Source organism: Idiotropiscis lumnitzeri, chromosome 17 (genome assembly GCF_059441095.1).
Source record: "Idiotropiscis lumnitzeri isolate Australia: NSW breed Sydney's pygmy pipehorse chromosome 17, RoL_Ilum_1.0, whole genome shotgun sequence".
Lineage (NCBI taxonomy): Eukaryota > Metazoa > Chordata > Actinopteri > Syngnathiformes > Syngnathidae > Idiotropiscis > Idiotropiscis lumnitzeri.
In genome coordinates, this window is record NC_142407.1 from 17,128,341 (window position 1) to 17,140,061 (window position 11,721).

At 54.2% G+C, this 11,721-nt stretch overlaps 2 protein-coding genes across 13 annotated transcripts; one reads left to right on the forward strand and one right to left on the reverse strand.

Moving 5' to 3' along the window:
• Window positions 1-327: 327 nt before the first annotated feature.
• On the forward strand, window positions 328-4,554 carry LOC148320678 (septin-5-like). Of its 12 annotated transcripts, XM_088278972.1 has the most exons (13): window positions 345-475; window positions 719-741; window positions 1,338-1,592; window positions 1,953-2,049; window positions 2,108-2,194; window positions 2,481-2,604; window positions 2,676-2,810; window positions 2,902-3,019; window positions 3,156-3,257; window positions 3,342-3,438; window positions 3,711-3,873; window positions 3,959-4,061; window positions 4,367-4,554. In XM_088278972.1, exons 1-13 carry the CDS (start codon window positions 430-432, stop codon window positions 4,427-4,429), a joined length of 1,413 nt encoding a protein of 470 aa, XP_088135098.1. In that variant the 5' UTR covers window positions 345-429; the 3' UTR covers window positions 4,430-4,554. The 12 variants fall into 12 exon arrangements, with proteins under 12 accessions (XP_088135097.1, XP_088135095.1, XP_088135094.1 ...); XM_088278971.1 differs by lacking the exon at window positions 719-741 and having other exon boundaries at window positions 328-475; XM_088278969.1 differs by lacking the exons at window positions 719-741; window positions 4,367-4,554 and having other exon boundaries at window positions 328-475; window positions 3,959-4,332.
• Window positions 4,555-4,573: 19 nt separating this feature from the next.
• Window positions 4,574-11,314, reverse strand: LOC148320679 (max-binding protein MNT-like). The gene is made up of 6 exons (XM_088278977.1): window positions 10,878-11,314; window positions 8,864-9,377; window positions 7,342-7,383; window positions 6,893-7,004; window positions 6,167-6,359; window positions 4,574-6,071 (listed from the first exon to the last, which is right to left on the reverse strand). The coding sequence occupies exons 1-6, from the start codon at window positions 10,984-10,986 to the stop codon at window positions 5,440-5,442; spliced, it is 1,602 nt and encodes a 533-aa protein (XP_088135103.1). The 5' UTR covers window positions 10,987-11,314; the 3' UTR covers window positions 4,574-5,439.
• Between the last annotated feature and the right edge of the window lie 407 nt (window positions 11,315-11,721).

Consider the following 11,721-nt stretch of genomic DNA (forward strand, 5'->3'; position numbering starts at 1 on the left):
CTTGAAAAAAAATGAAATGAATAAACCTTGTCAATGTTTTACTAAACAGTGTGTTTTTTCAAAGACATATATATTGTTGTAATGCTTTTGTTCACTTTCATTTCAAATGAAATGTATTTTTTTTCTCCGATGAGTTGAGGTTACGAAAACACTCGATCCATCTGTTCCTGGTCCGGCGTCTCTGTCAAATTTTAGAACTCATTGTGGCCCGCCAATCCAAAAGTTTGCCCACCCCTGTTTGAGAGCGTCCAATCAACCAACCACGCTCGTTTTTTTCAATGTTTTTTGGAATGTGGGAGGAAACTGAAGTCACGTGACGTGACGTGACGTGACGTGACGTGACGTGAGCGCGGCTCACACGCGCGCACTTAGCGCGCACAACGTGTCGCGCATGCGCGCGCGCGCGCGTGTCGTTGGGTTGTGCCCACCATGGAGCAAATGTCCTCGCCGGTTCGCATTCGCGGCAACACCAAAGGTAAGAAACTTGAACTAGAAATGCGCACTTTTACATCTTCAAATGATGACGCTCGAAGATAAAATAAGATAAAATAAGATTAGACAAATGGTGTGAACCTTCCTGGCATTCGCTTGTGTTTGCAGCTACTCGAATTATTCTGCTGACACGTGACATTTCTTGACATGATATTTTTGTAGTCATCATCGTGCGTGTGCGTGTGTGTGTGTGTGTGTGTGCGTCTCCGTGCATGCACACGAACAGCTGCAACTTTATCCGAAAAGGAGGTAAGTGACATGAGAAGGTTGTGTTTGAAGCGTGTGCCCTGTTCAATCTTGCTTTAGCCAACCCCCCGCCCCCCCCCCCACCCCCAACACGAACATTAGAAGCAGGATTAAGCGTCTGCTAAGCTTTGTGGATAATGAGAGCTGACGTGGAAAAGGAGGCCAGACTTGACCAGCTCAATGAGCTGAGCTGACCTCGCAAGTATTTCCTTGCCAAAGTTCGGAAAAAACGCAAGCAAAACATTCACATACTGAAACAATGTTGATGTTATTTTGTTGAACCATTTGTCGACCTTCCGCTTCTTTGCGCCGCCAAGACATCATTTGGAGTGAATCGATTCTTTTCGGTTGAAAAGAGCGAATGATTTCTTGCTGCACAGCCGACAGTCAAAACGGCGCCAGTCGAGACGTGACGGTTGTTGTTGTTACGCGATCGTGAGACGTCAACATCTGAACTAGCACATTCACGATGGACCGGTCGCCAGCCGACATTCGACAAATGCGCATTCTGTCTCCCGTATTGCGAGGCAATCGTGCTAACCGCCGCGCCGCCCCTGTCTCTAATGACATTTGCATAACTCCGCCTCTTCCTGTCCCAGCGATCCAGTCTACGTGTGAAGGACGAGGATGACGTCCACCCGCCCCTCGCCTGGCAGCCCCTCCCCCTGGCCCAGCGCAGGGCAGAAGTGGCGAGCGCCAACGGGGTGCCCCCGTCGAGGCCGAAGGGCTTCGACGGGGCTTTGGCGGTCGCCGGGAGGACGCCCATGTCGCGCCGTTCGCCGGACTCGCCGCCTAGCCCCGCCTCCCGCCCGCCGGGCCCCTGGGGATGTTTTGACCCCTTCGACTCGCCGGAGGTGAGAACACGGCGACATGCGAGCCGCTTTGCCAGCAAAACACACAGCAACACTATTTCAATCAGCGGTCTCAAACTCACGGCCCGGGGGTCATTTGCGGCCCGCAGGATGATATTTTGCGGCCCCCTACTTGACACCAAAGTTTAACATTTGTGCGACGACACACAATTTAAAAATTTTTTTTTGTTGTTTTTGTTTCAATCACTCTTGGACTAAATGTGACGTGCCGTCAAGTGGAAGGAAAAGTGAACAAAACACATTGAGCACAAATCACCTTTTCCATTGAGTTAACGGCGCCGCGACACATTGTTGGCTCGTATCTCAAGGCGGCGCTCGCTGGCTTTTGTTGTGTTTGTTCAGGATCAGGAGAGAGATTACGTCGGCTTTGCCGCGTTGCCCCATCAAGTGCACCGAAAAACGGTGAAGAAAGGCTTCACCTTCACGCTGATGGTCGCAGGTCAGTGTTTGCACGAGCGCGCATGTGAGAAGAGCGCTAATAATGATCGGCATCGCAGGGGAGAGCGGCCTGGGAAAGTCCACGCTGATCAACAGCTTGTTCCTCACCGACCTTTACAAAGACCGAAATATTCCCAACGCCGAAGGTCAGTAGCTCATTTTCAAGCATTCTAACAAATTACGGGCCCCGAGTGGGCCCTAATCAGTGATTAGCGATTCATTGCCGAATTGGGGGGGGCGATTACACCAACACGGACTGATTATGACTCCGTCAAAAACTCGGCCCAAATGGTTGTCCGAAGCCGAAGCCGACGTTTGCTAACGTCTTTGTTGGAAAAGCCACAAAGCTAAAAAGATGGCTCCGAGTTTCACGGCGGGCGATCACCGATACCGAAAATGCATTTGGCTTACCGAGTCGCTGCGTGTGCGCAGAGCGCATCGGTCCGACGGTGAGCGTGGTCAAGCGCACGGTGAGCATGGAGGAGAAAGGCGTCAAGCTGAGGCTGAGCATCATCGACACGCCGGGCTTCGGCGACGCCGTCAACAACACGCAAAGGTCTGGCGCGACGCGTCGTCGCCGTCGCCGCTCCCTCATCTGCTTTTGACGCCTCGTTTCCCGCGCGCTAGCTGGAAGCGCCTGGAGGACTACGTGGAGCGGCAGTTGGATCAATTCTTCCGAGACGAGAGCGGCCTCGACCGCAGGAACATCCAAGACAACCGCGTGCACTGCTGCCTCTACTTCATCTCTCCTTACGGCCACGGGTACGTGAAGAAGGAAGAAAGAAATGGCCGTTTACTTTTGTGGCGGCATTCCTAAGTCAAGCTCGTCCTGGATTTGTGCGTGCGCGTGCAGCCTGCGACCTCTGGATGTGGAGTGCATGCGGGCTCTGCACGACAAAGTCAACATCGTTCCCGTGTTGGCCAAAGCCGACAGCCTGACGCGGGCCGAGATGTGCGAGAAGAAGATCAAGGTAGCGGCCTCATGCTAATGCTAATGCTAATGCTAACACACGCCGCATCGGCCGATCAGAGGTTGGAAACGCAACTATTTGGTTGCAAATGTGAGAAAGTGACTTAGCCCGCATTTTGCCCCACGTGCCATTGCAGATTCGCGAGGAGCTGCGTCGTTTCGGAATCAACATCTACCAGTTCGCCGACTGCGACGCCGACGAGGATGACGACTTCAAGAGGCGGGACCGGCTGCTCAAGGTTCCCGTGCGAGCCTGCCGACGCTTTACGAGGCGTCTGGGTGACGGTCGGCGTATTGTTGTGTGCGCGTGTGTGTGTGTGCAGGACAGCGTCCCCTTCGCCGTCATCGGGAGCAACGTCCTGGTGGAGCGTAATGGTCGCAGGTTCAAAGGTCGCGCATATCCCTGGGGAATGGTTGAAGGTAGCGGCTCTTCGCTTAAGCCTCACCTTTTTTTAATCTGGCTAATTTAACATTTGAGAGCGGTGACAAGGGCTTTATTTTGCACCATTTTGAAATAGTGGCCCATTTCTGGTGTGGTTCTAAACCAAACTCTCTGCGCTGGGTCCAATTTTCAAGATCCGACACGTACTTGAACCCTCGCCAAGGCCGTCTCCATGAAACGGAAGACTTTTTGGTTGGCGGCTTTGACTTTTGAACACGCGCTCGGGTGCGACTTCCTGTGTGCGTTCCAGTGGAGAGTCCGGCCCACTCAGACTTCCTGCTTCTGCGGGACATGCTGGTGAGGACGCACATGCAGGACCTGAAGGACGTGACCCGTGAAAGCCACTACGAGAACTACCGGGCGCACTGCATCCAGAACATGACGCGCATGATCGTCCAGGAGCGCAAGCGCAGGTCGTGGGATGGACTGGACGGGACGGGACGGCACGGCCATCAATTCCTCAGCTCGTCTCATATTTTTTTTTTTTAATTGGGGTAGCTTGCGTGACAAGTATGGACAAGAAAGCAACACGAATGCGCCGCTGCCGCTCACTGCCTTCGATGTGGAAAAGGAAAGCCTCATCTTTGAAAAAGACCTGGAGGTACGCCACTTCATCACTTCAACGGCCCGGTTGCCACGTTTTGGCCACACTTGTTTACAGATGGCCGAGCAACGACCCAGTTCGTGAGTCAATGAGTTAATCGGCCCGTTGCTGCCTCAGTCGATTGGACACCGACTATATTTGTGTGCGCACACATTGATCTCGATGAGTGGCGCTTGTAAATAGGATGCATGCAGTTCCTTTCCGGCGAGGCAATAGCACAAAACAAAAAAAAAAAAAAAAGTCTACCTGCAAGACGCGTGGAGCCAAGTTGTTGTCGTTGATCTTTTGCTGCTCCTCTGCAGCTCAGGAGGATGCAGGAGCTTCTGGAGAGGATTCAGGAGCAGATGCAGAGCAGCCGCATCTGAAACAGCAAGCGGGACTCAACAAGAACATCCACGTGGAAGATCCGTGAGACGTGCGCGTGTCATTTGCACTTTTGAAATGAAGCCTTATTGTTTCCATCAAGTCAAATAAAAACTTTCTGGAAGGAGCAGGCGACAAATGCCGACTGTTGTAAATGTAATAATATTTATTAAGAATCTTTCCGATGAATGTTGCCGGCCCACAGTGTTCAGGCCTTCTTATATAACTTAACACTTTCGCCATAGGGAAAAGAGGCGTGCTTGTCTTAATATATAATATCCATATTATATTGTGTGAGGTCCAACATCCCGCCCGCCACAAACATGGTCCCACAACAACACAAAGCAGCATTAATAATCCAGATCAGTTCAAGAATAAAAACAAGCGCGACCCGCCAGCGTGCGTCACTTTCATGTCCGTTCACAAGATGACGCAACGCAAACCGAGTCACAATCAGATTAGAGCAGGTAACAACACTAAACACTTTTTTTTTTTTAATCAAAGTTTTGTTTTCCGCGTTCAGTCCCAAAGATCCAAAATGGACTTTTCTATTGTTGTTTTTTAATATCTGTGCGTGTTGTCACAGTGATGAAGAGGTGAAGTGGAGAAAAAAACAAACGTAAAAAGTCAAATTCATGTTTCAAAGTTGGAAGTTTGCAACAAAGATAAAGCCGCTTGTCGTTTGTGCAGCACACGCCAGTCCGACAAGCTTCCTTCCTGTGTTCCGGCGAGTTGGCGATTTGCTTTGCCGCCGCGCATCGGCTTCTCAACTCACTTGGACGGAGTTCCTCGGACCCGAGATGGTGCCAAAGTAAAAAGCTTTGCTATTAGACGGGTCGTAGGCCTCAACACAATGATGCCCACCAAAGCAGCCCCCCCCCACCCCGCCCCGGGAAACAGCAAAAACGTGAATTGCATTGCTAGTGGAATCATGTCTTTTTTTTTTGGTGGGGGCGGGCAGGGAGGCTCGTATGGGATCGAGATGCTTTAGGACGGCGACGTCGTTTCCCGTTCAAGCCAGTTTGATGGTGCTGACGGGGTAGGTGGGCACCGTTACCATGGTGACGGCCGCCTGGCCCACCAACTGGGGGTGGGATGCCAGCACGGTGGGTTTGCCCGGCGCCGCCTGTTGCTGATGGCTGGCCGCGCCGCCGTTGGCGCCTGCCTGAGGGGGGGGCCGCATACGAGGCAACGCGTGGTGGGTGAAGGTGTGCGTGATGTGGCCCACCACGGTGGGCTGCGACACCGACACCCCCTGCGGGTACAGAGCGGGCAGGCCGGACGGGAGGGGCGCCCCCAACCGCGCCACGGGGTGCACCGTGATGTGGCCGATGGGGGCGGGGCCGGGCAAGGGCGCGATGGGCGGGAGGTGCTTGTGATTGGCCGGCAGAGCGTGGCTGACGGCCTGGATGACGGAGGCGTGCGACACTGCCGAGGCGTTGGGGACGGCGGCGTGAGTAATGACCGTGGGTGGCGGGGCGACGGCGGCGGCGGCGAAGGACGGCGTTGTGGCCGACAGGGTTGCGTGCTGAATGGACAGGTGGGGTGCCAGCAACGGGGTCCGTAGGATGGGCGGGGGCAGAGGTGCAGAAGCGCCGGTGGGGGGGTCCTCGTCGCCCTCCTGCTCCAAGTTGTCTTCACCTTCTGACAACAAGATTTCAAAAAAGAAGAAGTCACTCGTCGGCAGCGATGACGGCTGAGCCGGCGACGAGTCGGAAGCCAGACGTCACGCGACGTACCCGAGGCAGTGGACGTGGACGCCTGGTCGTCTTCGGGCTGGACGCTTTGCCGGATGACGCGTTCCATCTCCAGCGCATCCATCCGCTGACTCAGCTCTTTTTTCAGTTCCGATAAATGCTGCTGGGTGGCGATCTTCTCGCGAGCCAGACGCTCCATCTCGTGCTCGTAGTCCTTCTCTTTGCGCTTCAGCGTCTGCCGCACGCACAAAAATAGGTTGGGCGCACTGCTTTCGGCCACTCGTGAAACGGATGGAAGTCAAACGTGAACAACAAATTCACAAGACGGCGAGGGCGAGTGTTGGAGCGCCACGAATGGAGCAATCACGTGACAGGAAGTGAGCCCCGGGTGGCGAATATGGCGCATCGCCACGGCAACAGCCTGAGCACCAAATGCTTGATGTTTGTTACGTCTCCCCCATGCTGATTAGAGAACCTTGTAGGGCTTATAAATATGAAATACATGATTTTCAAAAATATAAACTTTCTTTAAATGCAAAACTTTTTTCTAAGGTTCTTTAAAGACGAGACTTTTTCAAAACGAAACATTTTGAGGACGTACAATCGCACGCGACAGGAACTGAGCCCCTTGGCGATGATGTCATCTCGTATCACCGTGGCAACAGCCGCCTGCCTGCGCTTCCCCGACCCACTCTCCTCCAGCTGTTGCCATGGTTACAGGCCGAGAAAGCGCAAGGAAGGCGGCGGTGCAAAGGTGCTCGGCGGTACCTGGATGTAGCGCAAGGCGCTGCGCAGTACGCTGAGGTTGGACGTCTTCTTGTCATCCACGTTGGGGACATTTTTCTTCAGCGTCTCGAAACATTCCTTCAGGTGAGCACGCCTGATTAAAAAAACAAAAACATCACGCTCGCAACAACTCTCGAGCGAGAACGCGACACCGACAAAGATGGCTCGGTACGTCCTCGGTTATTTCTTTTGGTTTGAAGGTCACGGTTCTGTTCACAGAGAGAACAAAACAAAATGGCCTTACGCGTCGGGTGAAGAAGGCACAAACTTCAAATTGAGCGATCGGTACTCGGGTGCAAAAAAAAAAAGCCCAAAGAACCCAAAGAGAACTGAAACGCCCGAACGACGGTTTGCGTGTACGAAAGGTCGTAATTAGCCCAAGAGAAGACGAGAAAAGGAAGCGTGAGCCGGTTGGCGGCGACGCGACTCACCTGTTTTGCTCCAGCTTGTTGTGCACCTCCCGGGTTCCCGCCCTGAAGAGACACAACAAGAGTCAGCACGTGCAGGGCGCACGCTTCAAGCCTCAAGCCTCATTCAACGCCAGGCAACCCAACTTTCTTGCGCTTTCCAGAATAGAAAGGAGCAGGAAATTCAAACGCAAATCAAAACCCGTAAACAGCGACAGTTTCCCGTGGAGTCGAAAGGCAGAGAATGAAAATTCACGCCAGTTTCAAAAGTGGACAGTGAGGGGGCGGGGCTTGCCTAACATCCAATGGGAGCTCATTCCAGGGAAAGGCTGCGCTTCGTCCTCGGCACCTCCGGCAGCATTTGGACCCGAGGTGCGTCGGGTCGGAGGAGCTCGAAAGATTTCAAAAGAGAGGCCGAGATCGGGCTGACGTGAGCCGTCTTCCGAGCTTCGGTTAAAAGCGGCATTTTGGTGCGACCGGAGACGCTTGAGGGAGGACCGGCTGACTCCAAAGTCAAGTGCGTGACAATAATGGAGCCGACATGTCACCGAGGCCCGGACGCCGGCGTTTCCAAAGGAACCATGAAACTTCCTTCGCTTTCGCCCGCTGCCGAAGATGAAAGAAGGCGGATGGCACAACCGCACCGATTTGCCCATCTCATTTCAAACGCAACTTTGAGACCGTCGGCTTGAGATGAGATGTCAGAGGGCAGAGGTCAACGGGGTTGAGAGTAGAAGGGCCGCTGGGACCGAAGCACCGGAACCTCCGTCTTCTTTTCATTGAAATTCACGAATTTGGATTTCCTGGAGGCAGGACAAAAGCCGTCTCAAGGAGAAGCCGACTTTTTTGTCATCTGCCTAGGAGGAAATTCCACGTTTTCGTAGGATGGCCCCCAAAACGGAGCCTTGCGGGACGCAGTGCGACACAAGGTCCTGCCAGTCCAAAATTCTAGAGCGCCCGCCCGCTGCTGTAAACGAGCCGCAAGAATATCGCGCTCCGTCGGATCGAACTTGATGACCTCAACGTTCGCCTTTTTCTTCCTTGCCAACCTTTCCTTCCCCCCCCCACAGAGGCCAGATGGAAAAAAAAAAAAAAAGGGGACTTATGGCTTGAGATTGGACTTGGTTTTGGAGCCATCGCTTGGCCCACATTTTGGCTACGCATGTGACGCCCAAGTCAGATTTGTTTGGTTCAATCGCATCTTTTCGTACTCGTTCACATTTGCAAAAACAAACGTGACTTCCCGTGCGAACGCGACGGCGCGTCCGCCATGTAGTATGACGCGCGCCCCAAAAAGATATACGTCCAGAACAAAGAAAAACTTAAAAAATGAAATTGAGCATGGCCTTCGTCATGCGATACAAGCCCAAACGTCCACCCGCCATCATGTGACATCGCTTTCGTTGCAGCGGCAGGGAAAGTGCCTCATTAAGCCCGTGGAAAAATGGTCAAACTTTTTTTTTTGCAAAGGACATTCATCCTTCCATTATGTGAAGCGCTAACCCTCACGAGGGTTACGACTTATTTTTGGTAACGAGGTACTGACCCTCCAGGCCGCCTCTTGGCGTTGGCCCCTCCTTTAATGTCATCCAACACGAGCCCGTTGGTCCTGAGGTGGGATGTGGGTGGAGCCTGCTGGCCCACCAGGGCGGGCCGCGGGGTAGGCCCATCGCCGCACACGGGGGGCGGGTACCGAATGTGAACCTGAGGTAGCTCCGACTGGCTGCATTTAATGGGCGGGTTAGCGGCGTCCACGTTGACGTGGGGGCGGCTCAGTAGATGTTGGGGCAGCGCCGGCGGGGGCAAGGGGGAAGAGCTGTGAGCCAACGGCGGGCCACCCAGCACAGTCGCAGCCAGAGGGAGGGCTGCGGGTGTCGCTGCAACGACCGGCATCACGGGGATGACGGTGACGGGCTCTTGCGGGGGCGGAGCCGCACGGCAGGCCGGCGGCTCGCTCAGGCTGACGTGGTTGGCACCGATTGGCAGCGGTGGGAGTGGCGGCAGGCATCTTGACTCCACCTCCTGGTTGATGAGTGTCATCGCCTCGCACTGATCTTCCTCTTAAGAAAAAATAAAAAAGGGGGGGGGGGGGGGGGTACAAAATAAGAATTTTTTTACAACACCCGTTTCACACCAGACAGCGCGTATGCGCGTACCTCAGTCCGAATCGTAGCCGTACGTGTTAGCTTGATGGACAGCTAACAAATCGGCCAAAGAAAAAAAACGGTTGTTTGTAATCGGCTAGCCAGCGGTCCGAGACGTAGCCCACCTCTGGTCCAATTGGCCCAACGCCAGCTGGGTTCGATTCCAACTCACCCGAATGGGGAGACGTAGAAAACTAAATGGATGGCTGGCTCTTTACGATGATGTCATCAGGTAATGAAAAACTGTAAAAGCCAGAGTTGCCATGCAAACAGTGGCCATGTCAGAAACATCCCCATTGCAGGGAATCCTTCAAAATTTTCAGGGCCTGGTGCTCACACCTGCCAATTGTGCTTTCGTCATGACACGAACGCACGCACGCCTGACCCAGCCATTTGAGTGGGAGAGACTTTCGCTTGAATTCAGTTGTGAAGTTAAACGTGTCATCTATTTAATGCCGTCGCTTTGAGAGTCACATGACCGTGTGGCACGAGGGGTCAAAGTTTGACACATTTAACTTTTCAAACAGACACATCATTCGTGGATGAGAGAAAGAAACTTTGGAAATAAAGCAAAACAAAAAGTTCTTTTTGGAAAAGCGTACTTGAGTATTTATGTGGCTCAACGCAAACATAATCAACAGCAGGAATTTTGCTTAGTTACTAACAAAACTATTCAACACAATTTCCTGCACTTTTGATCATCTAAATGTTTGCACATTCATATTCATTTCTTATTTGAAAAAAAAGCAGACAAGTTGACGGTTTTTTGTGAGAGATGGACACACACGCACACACGAGCACGCAAACTAGCGAGTATAAATGGAGCGCGTGCACGTGACGCCACGCGCCAGAATGCAGTGAGCACGCGCACGTGAATTATGTAACTGGGTGGAAAAGCTAGGTCGGCTTGGGGGGGGGGCAACCACCGTGTGCTCGGCGAGGCACTTGCTCGGGGGGTCAGAAGGGGGAGGAGACACGTACCCCCCCCCCCCCCCCTCCCTTAATTTTTTAAATTTTCCTTCCTTGTACGATGGTACACGTGCTCGTCAACAACAAACAAGCGCTGTGGACAAGGGGGGGGGGGGGGTGGAGACAAGGAAACCCCCCTGCACCCCCCGCCGCTCAGAGTGGGGCAAATGTGGATCACGCGGGTGACACACTAACAGCACACATTGCCCCGCTGACGTCACACTTGCGTGTACCGGCGCGCGCGCGCGTGTGTGGGGAGCGCGTAGTATTAAGAGGGGGAAAAACCGGAATGCTTGGGACAGGAACTCCTTCGCACAGCACAGCTTTCCGCGTAAGAAAGAAAAAAAAACCCACCCCCGAAGCCAGGAGTGTCGGCTTGGCGGGTCCAGACCGAAAACGAAGCAGAAAACAAAGGTGGTGAGATGGGGTGGAGTTTTCGCGTCTTACCGCACGAGAAGTGCCGCGGTTCGGTTTGACGCTCTGCCAACTCGGTCCGGTCCCGCTCGGCTTGCCACTCCAGGAAGCGGGCGGCCTCCAGCAGCGTGTCGATGCTCATGGCTGGACCGGGACGAGGCAACGATGACGGCGGCGAGAGATGGTCGCCGGTGGGTGGGAGTTGTGCGTTCAGCGTGCACGGCTCCGCGTCCCCGCGGGGTGCTCGGGAATCCGGCTGGCTCGCTCCTCGGCGAGCCGGAGCGGGCCGGGCTCGTCCAAAGTGTTCGGGCGACAAGATGGCGATGAGGCTTGTCCGAAATTCACAACAATCTTTGAGGCGTCCCACGCCACGCCCACCCGCAACCCGGCCCCGCCCTCTTACTACGGGTTCCGCCAAAACACGGAGCACGTCACGTGCTTCTTCGTCATCATTTGTGACCCTCACCCCGACCCCCGGCCCCAACAAGCCCTTTCGGCGTCCTTCGTCCCCACTGGACCCGACGAAACCTGGCGTGAACACTGTGACGTGCGCACCTGAGCCGTCACGACGGGCTCCCGTCCGCGTGACGCCACATCCGGGTTTTGGCAAAGATTGCCGGGCCGCAGTGCGTGACGGCTGCCCATTGGTTGCCTTGGAGGCGGCGGACCAATCGACGACGAGAACAACAAGCGTGCTACTGGGCCACATGGACAACCACCCCGCCCGCAGCCGATGCGCGTGCACGTCATACGCGTGGCTAGCGCGTGATCTCCAAGCCCCGCCCCCAAATGAGAGGTTGTCGGTCAAAGCGACGGGGATCGGGGCCCACTTTAATGACATCAAGTTGGAGCAACTTTTCACTCCTATCCACGCTAC

Excerpts from the sequence above, each read along its gene's own strand:
- LOC148320678 (XM_088278964.1), top strand. The coding sequence starts at position 392 with ATGCGCGCGCGCGCGCGTGTCGTTGGGTTGTGCCCACCATGGAGCAAA. Across the intron at positions 2,195-2,480 it reads AAATATTCCCAACGCCGAAG|AGCGCATCGGTCCGACGGTG; the intron begins GTCAGTAGCTCA and ends GCGTGTGCGCAG. Across the intron at positions 3,020-3,155 it reads TGTGCGAGAAGAAGATCAAG|ATTCGCGAGGAGCTGCGTCG; the intron begins GTAGCGGCCTCA and ends GTGCCATTGCAG.
- LOC148320679 (XM_088278977.1), bottom strand. The coding sequence starts at position 10,986 with ATGAGCATCGACACGCTGCTGGAGGCCGCCCGCTTCCTGGAGTGGCAA. Across the intron at positions 7,384-8,863 it reads GCCAAGAGGCGGCCTGGAGG|GGCGGGAACCCGGGAGGTGC; the intron begins GTCAGTACCTCG and ends GTGTCTCTTCAG. Across the intron at positions 6,360-6,892 it reads GCGCCTTGCGCTACATCCAG|ACGCTGAAGCGCAAAGAGAA; the intron begins GTACCGCCGAGC and ends TGCGTGCGGCAG.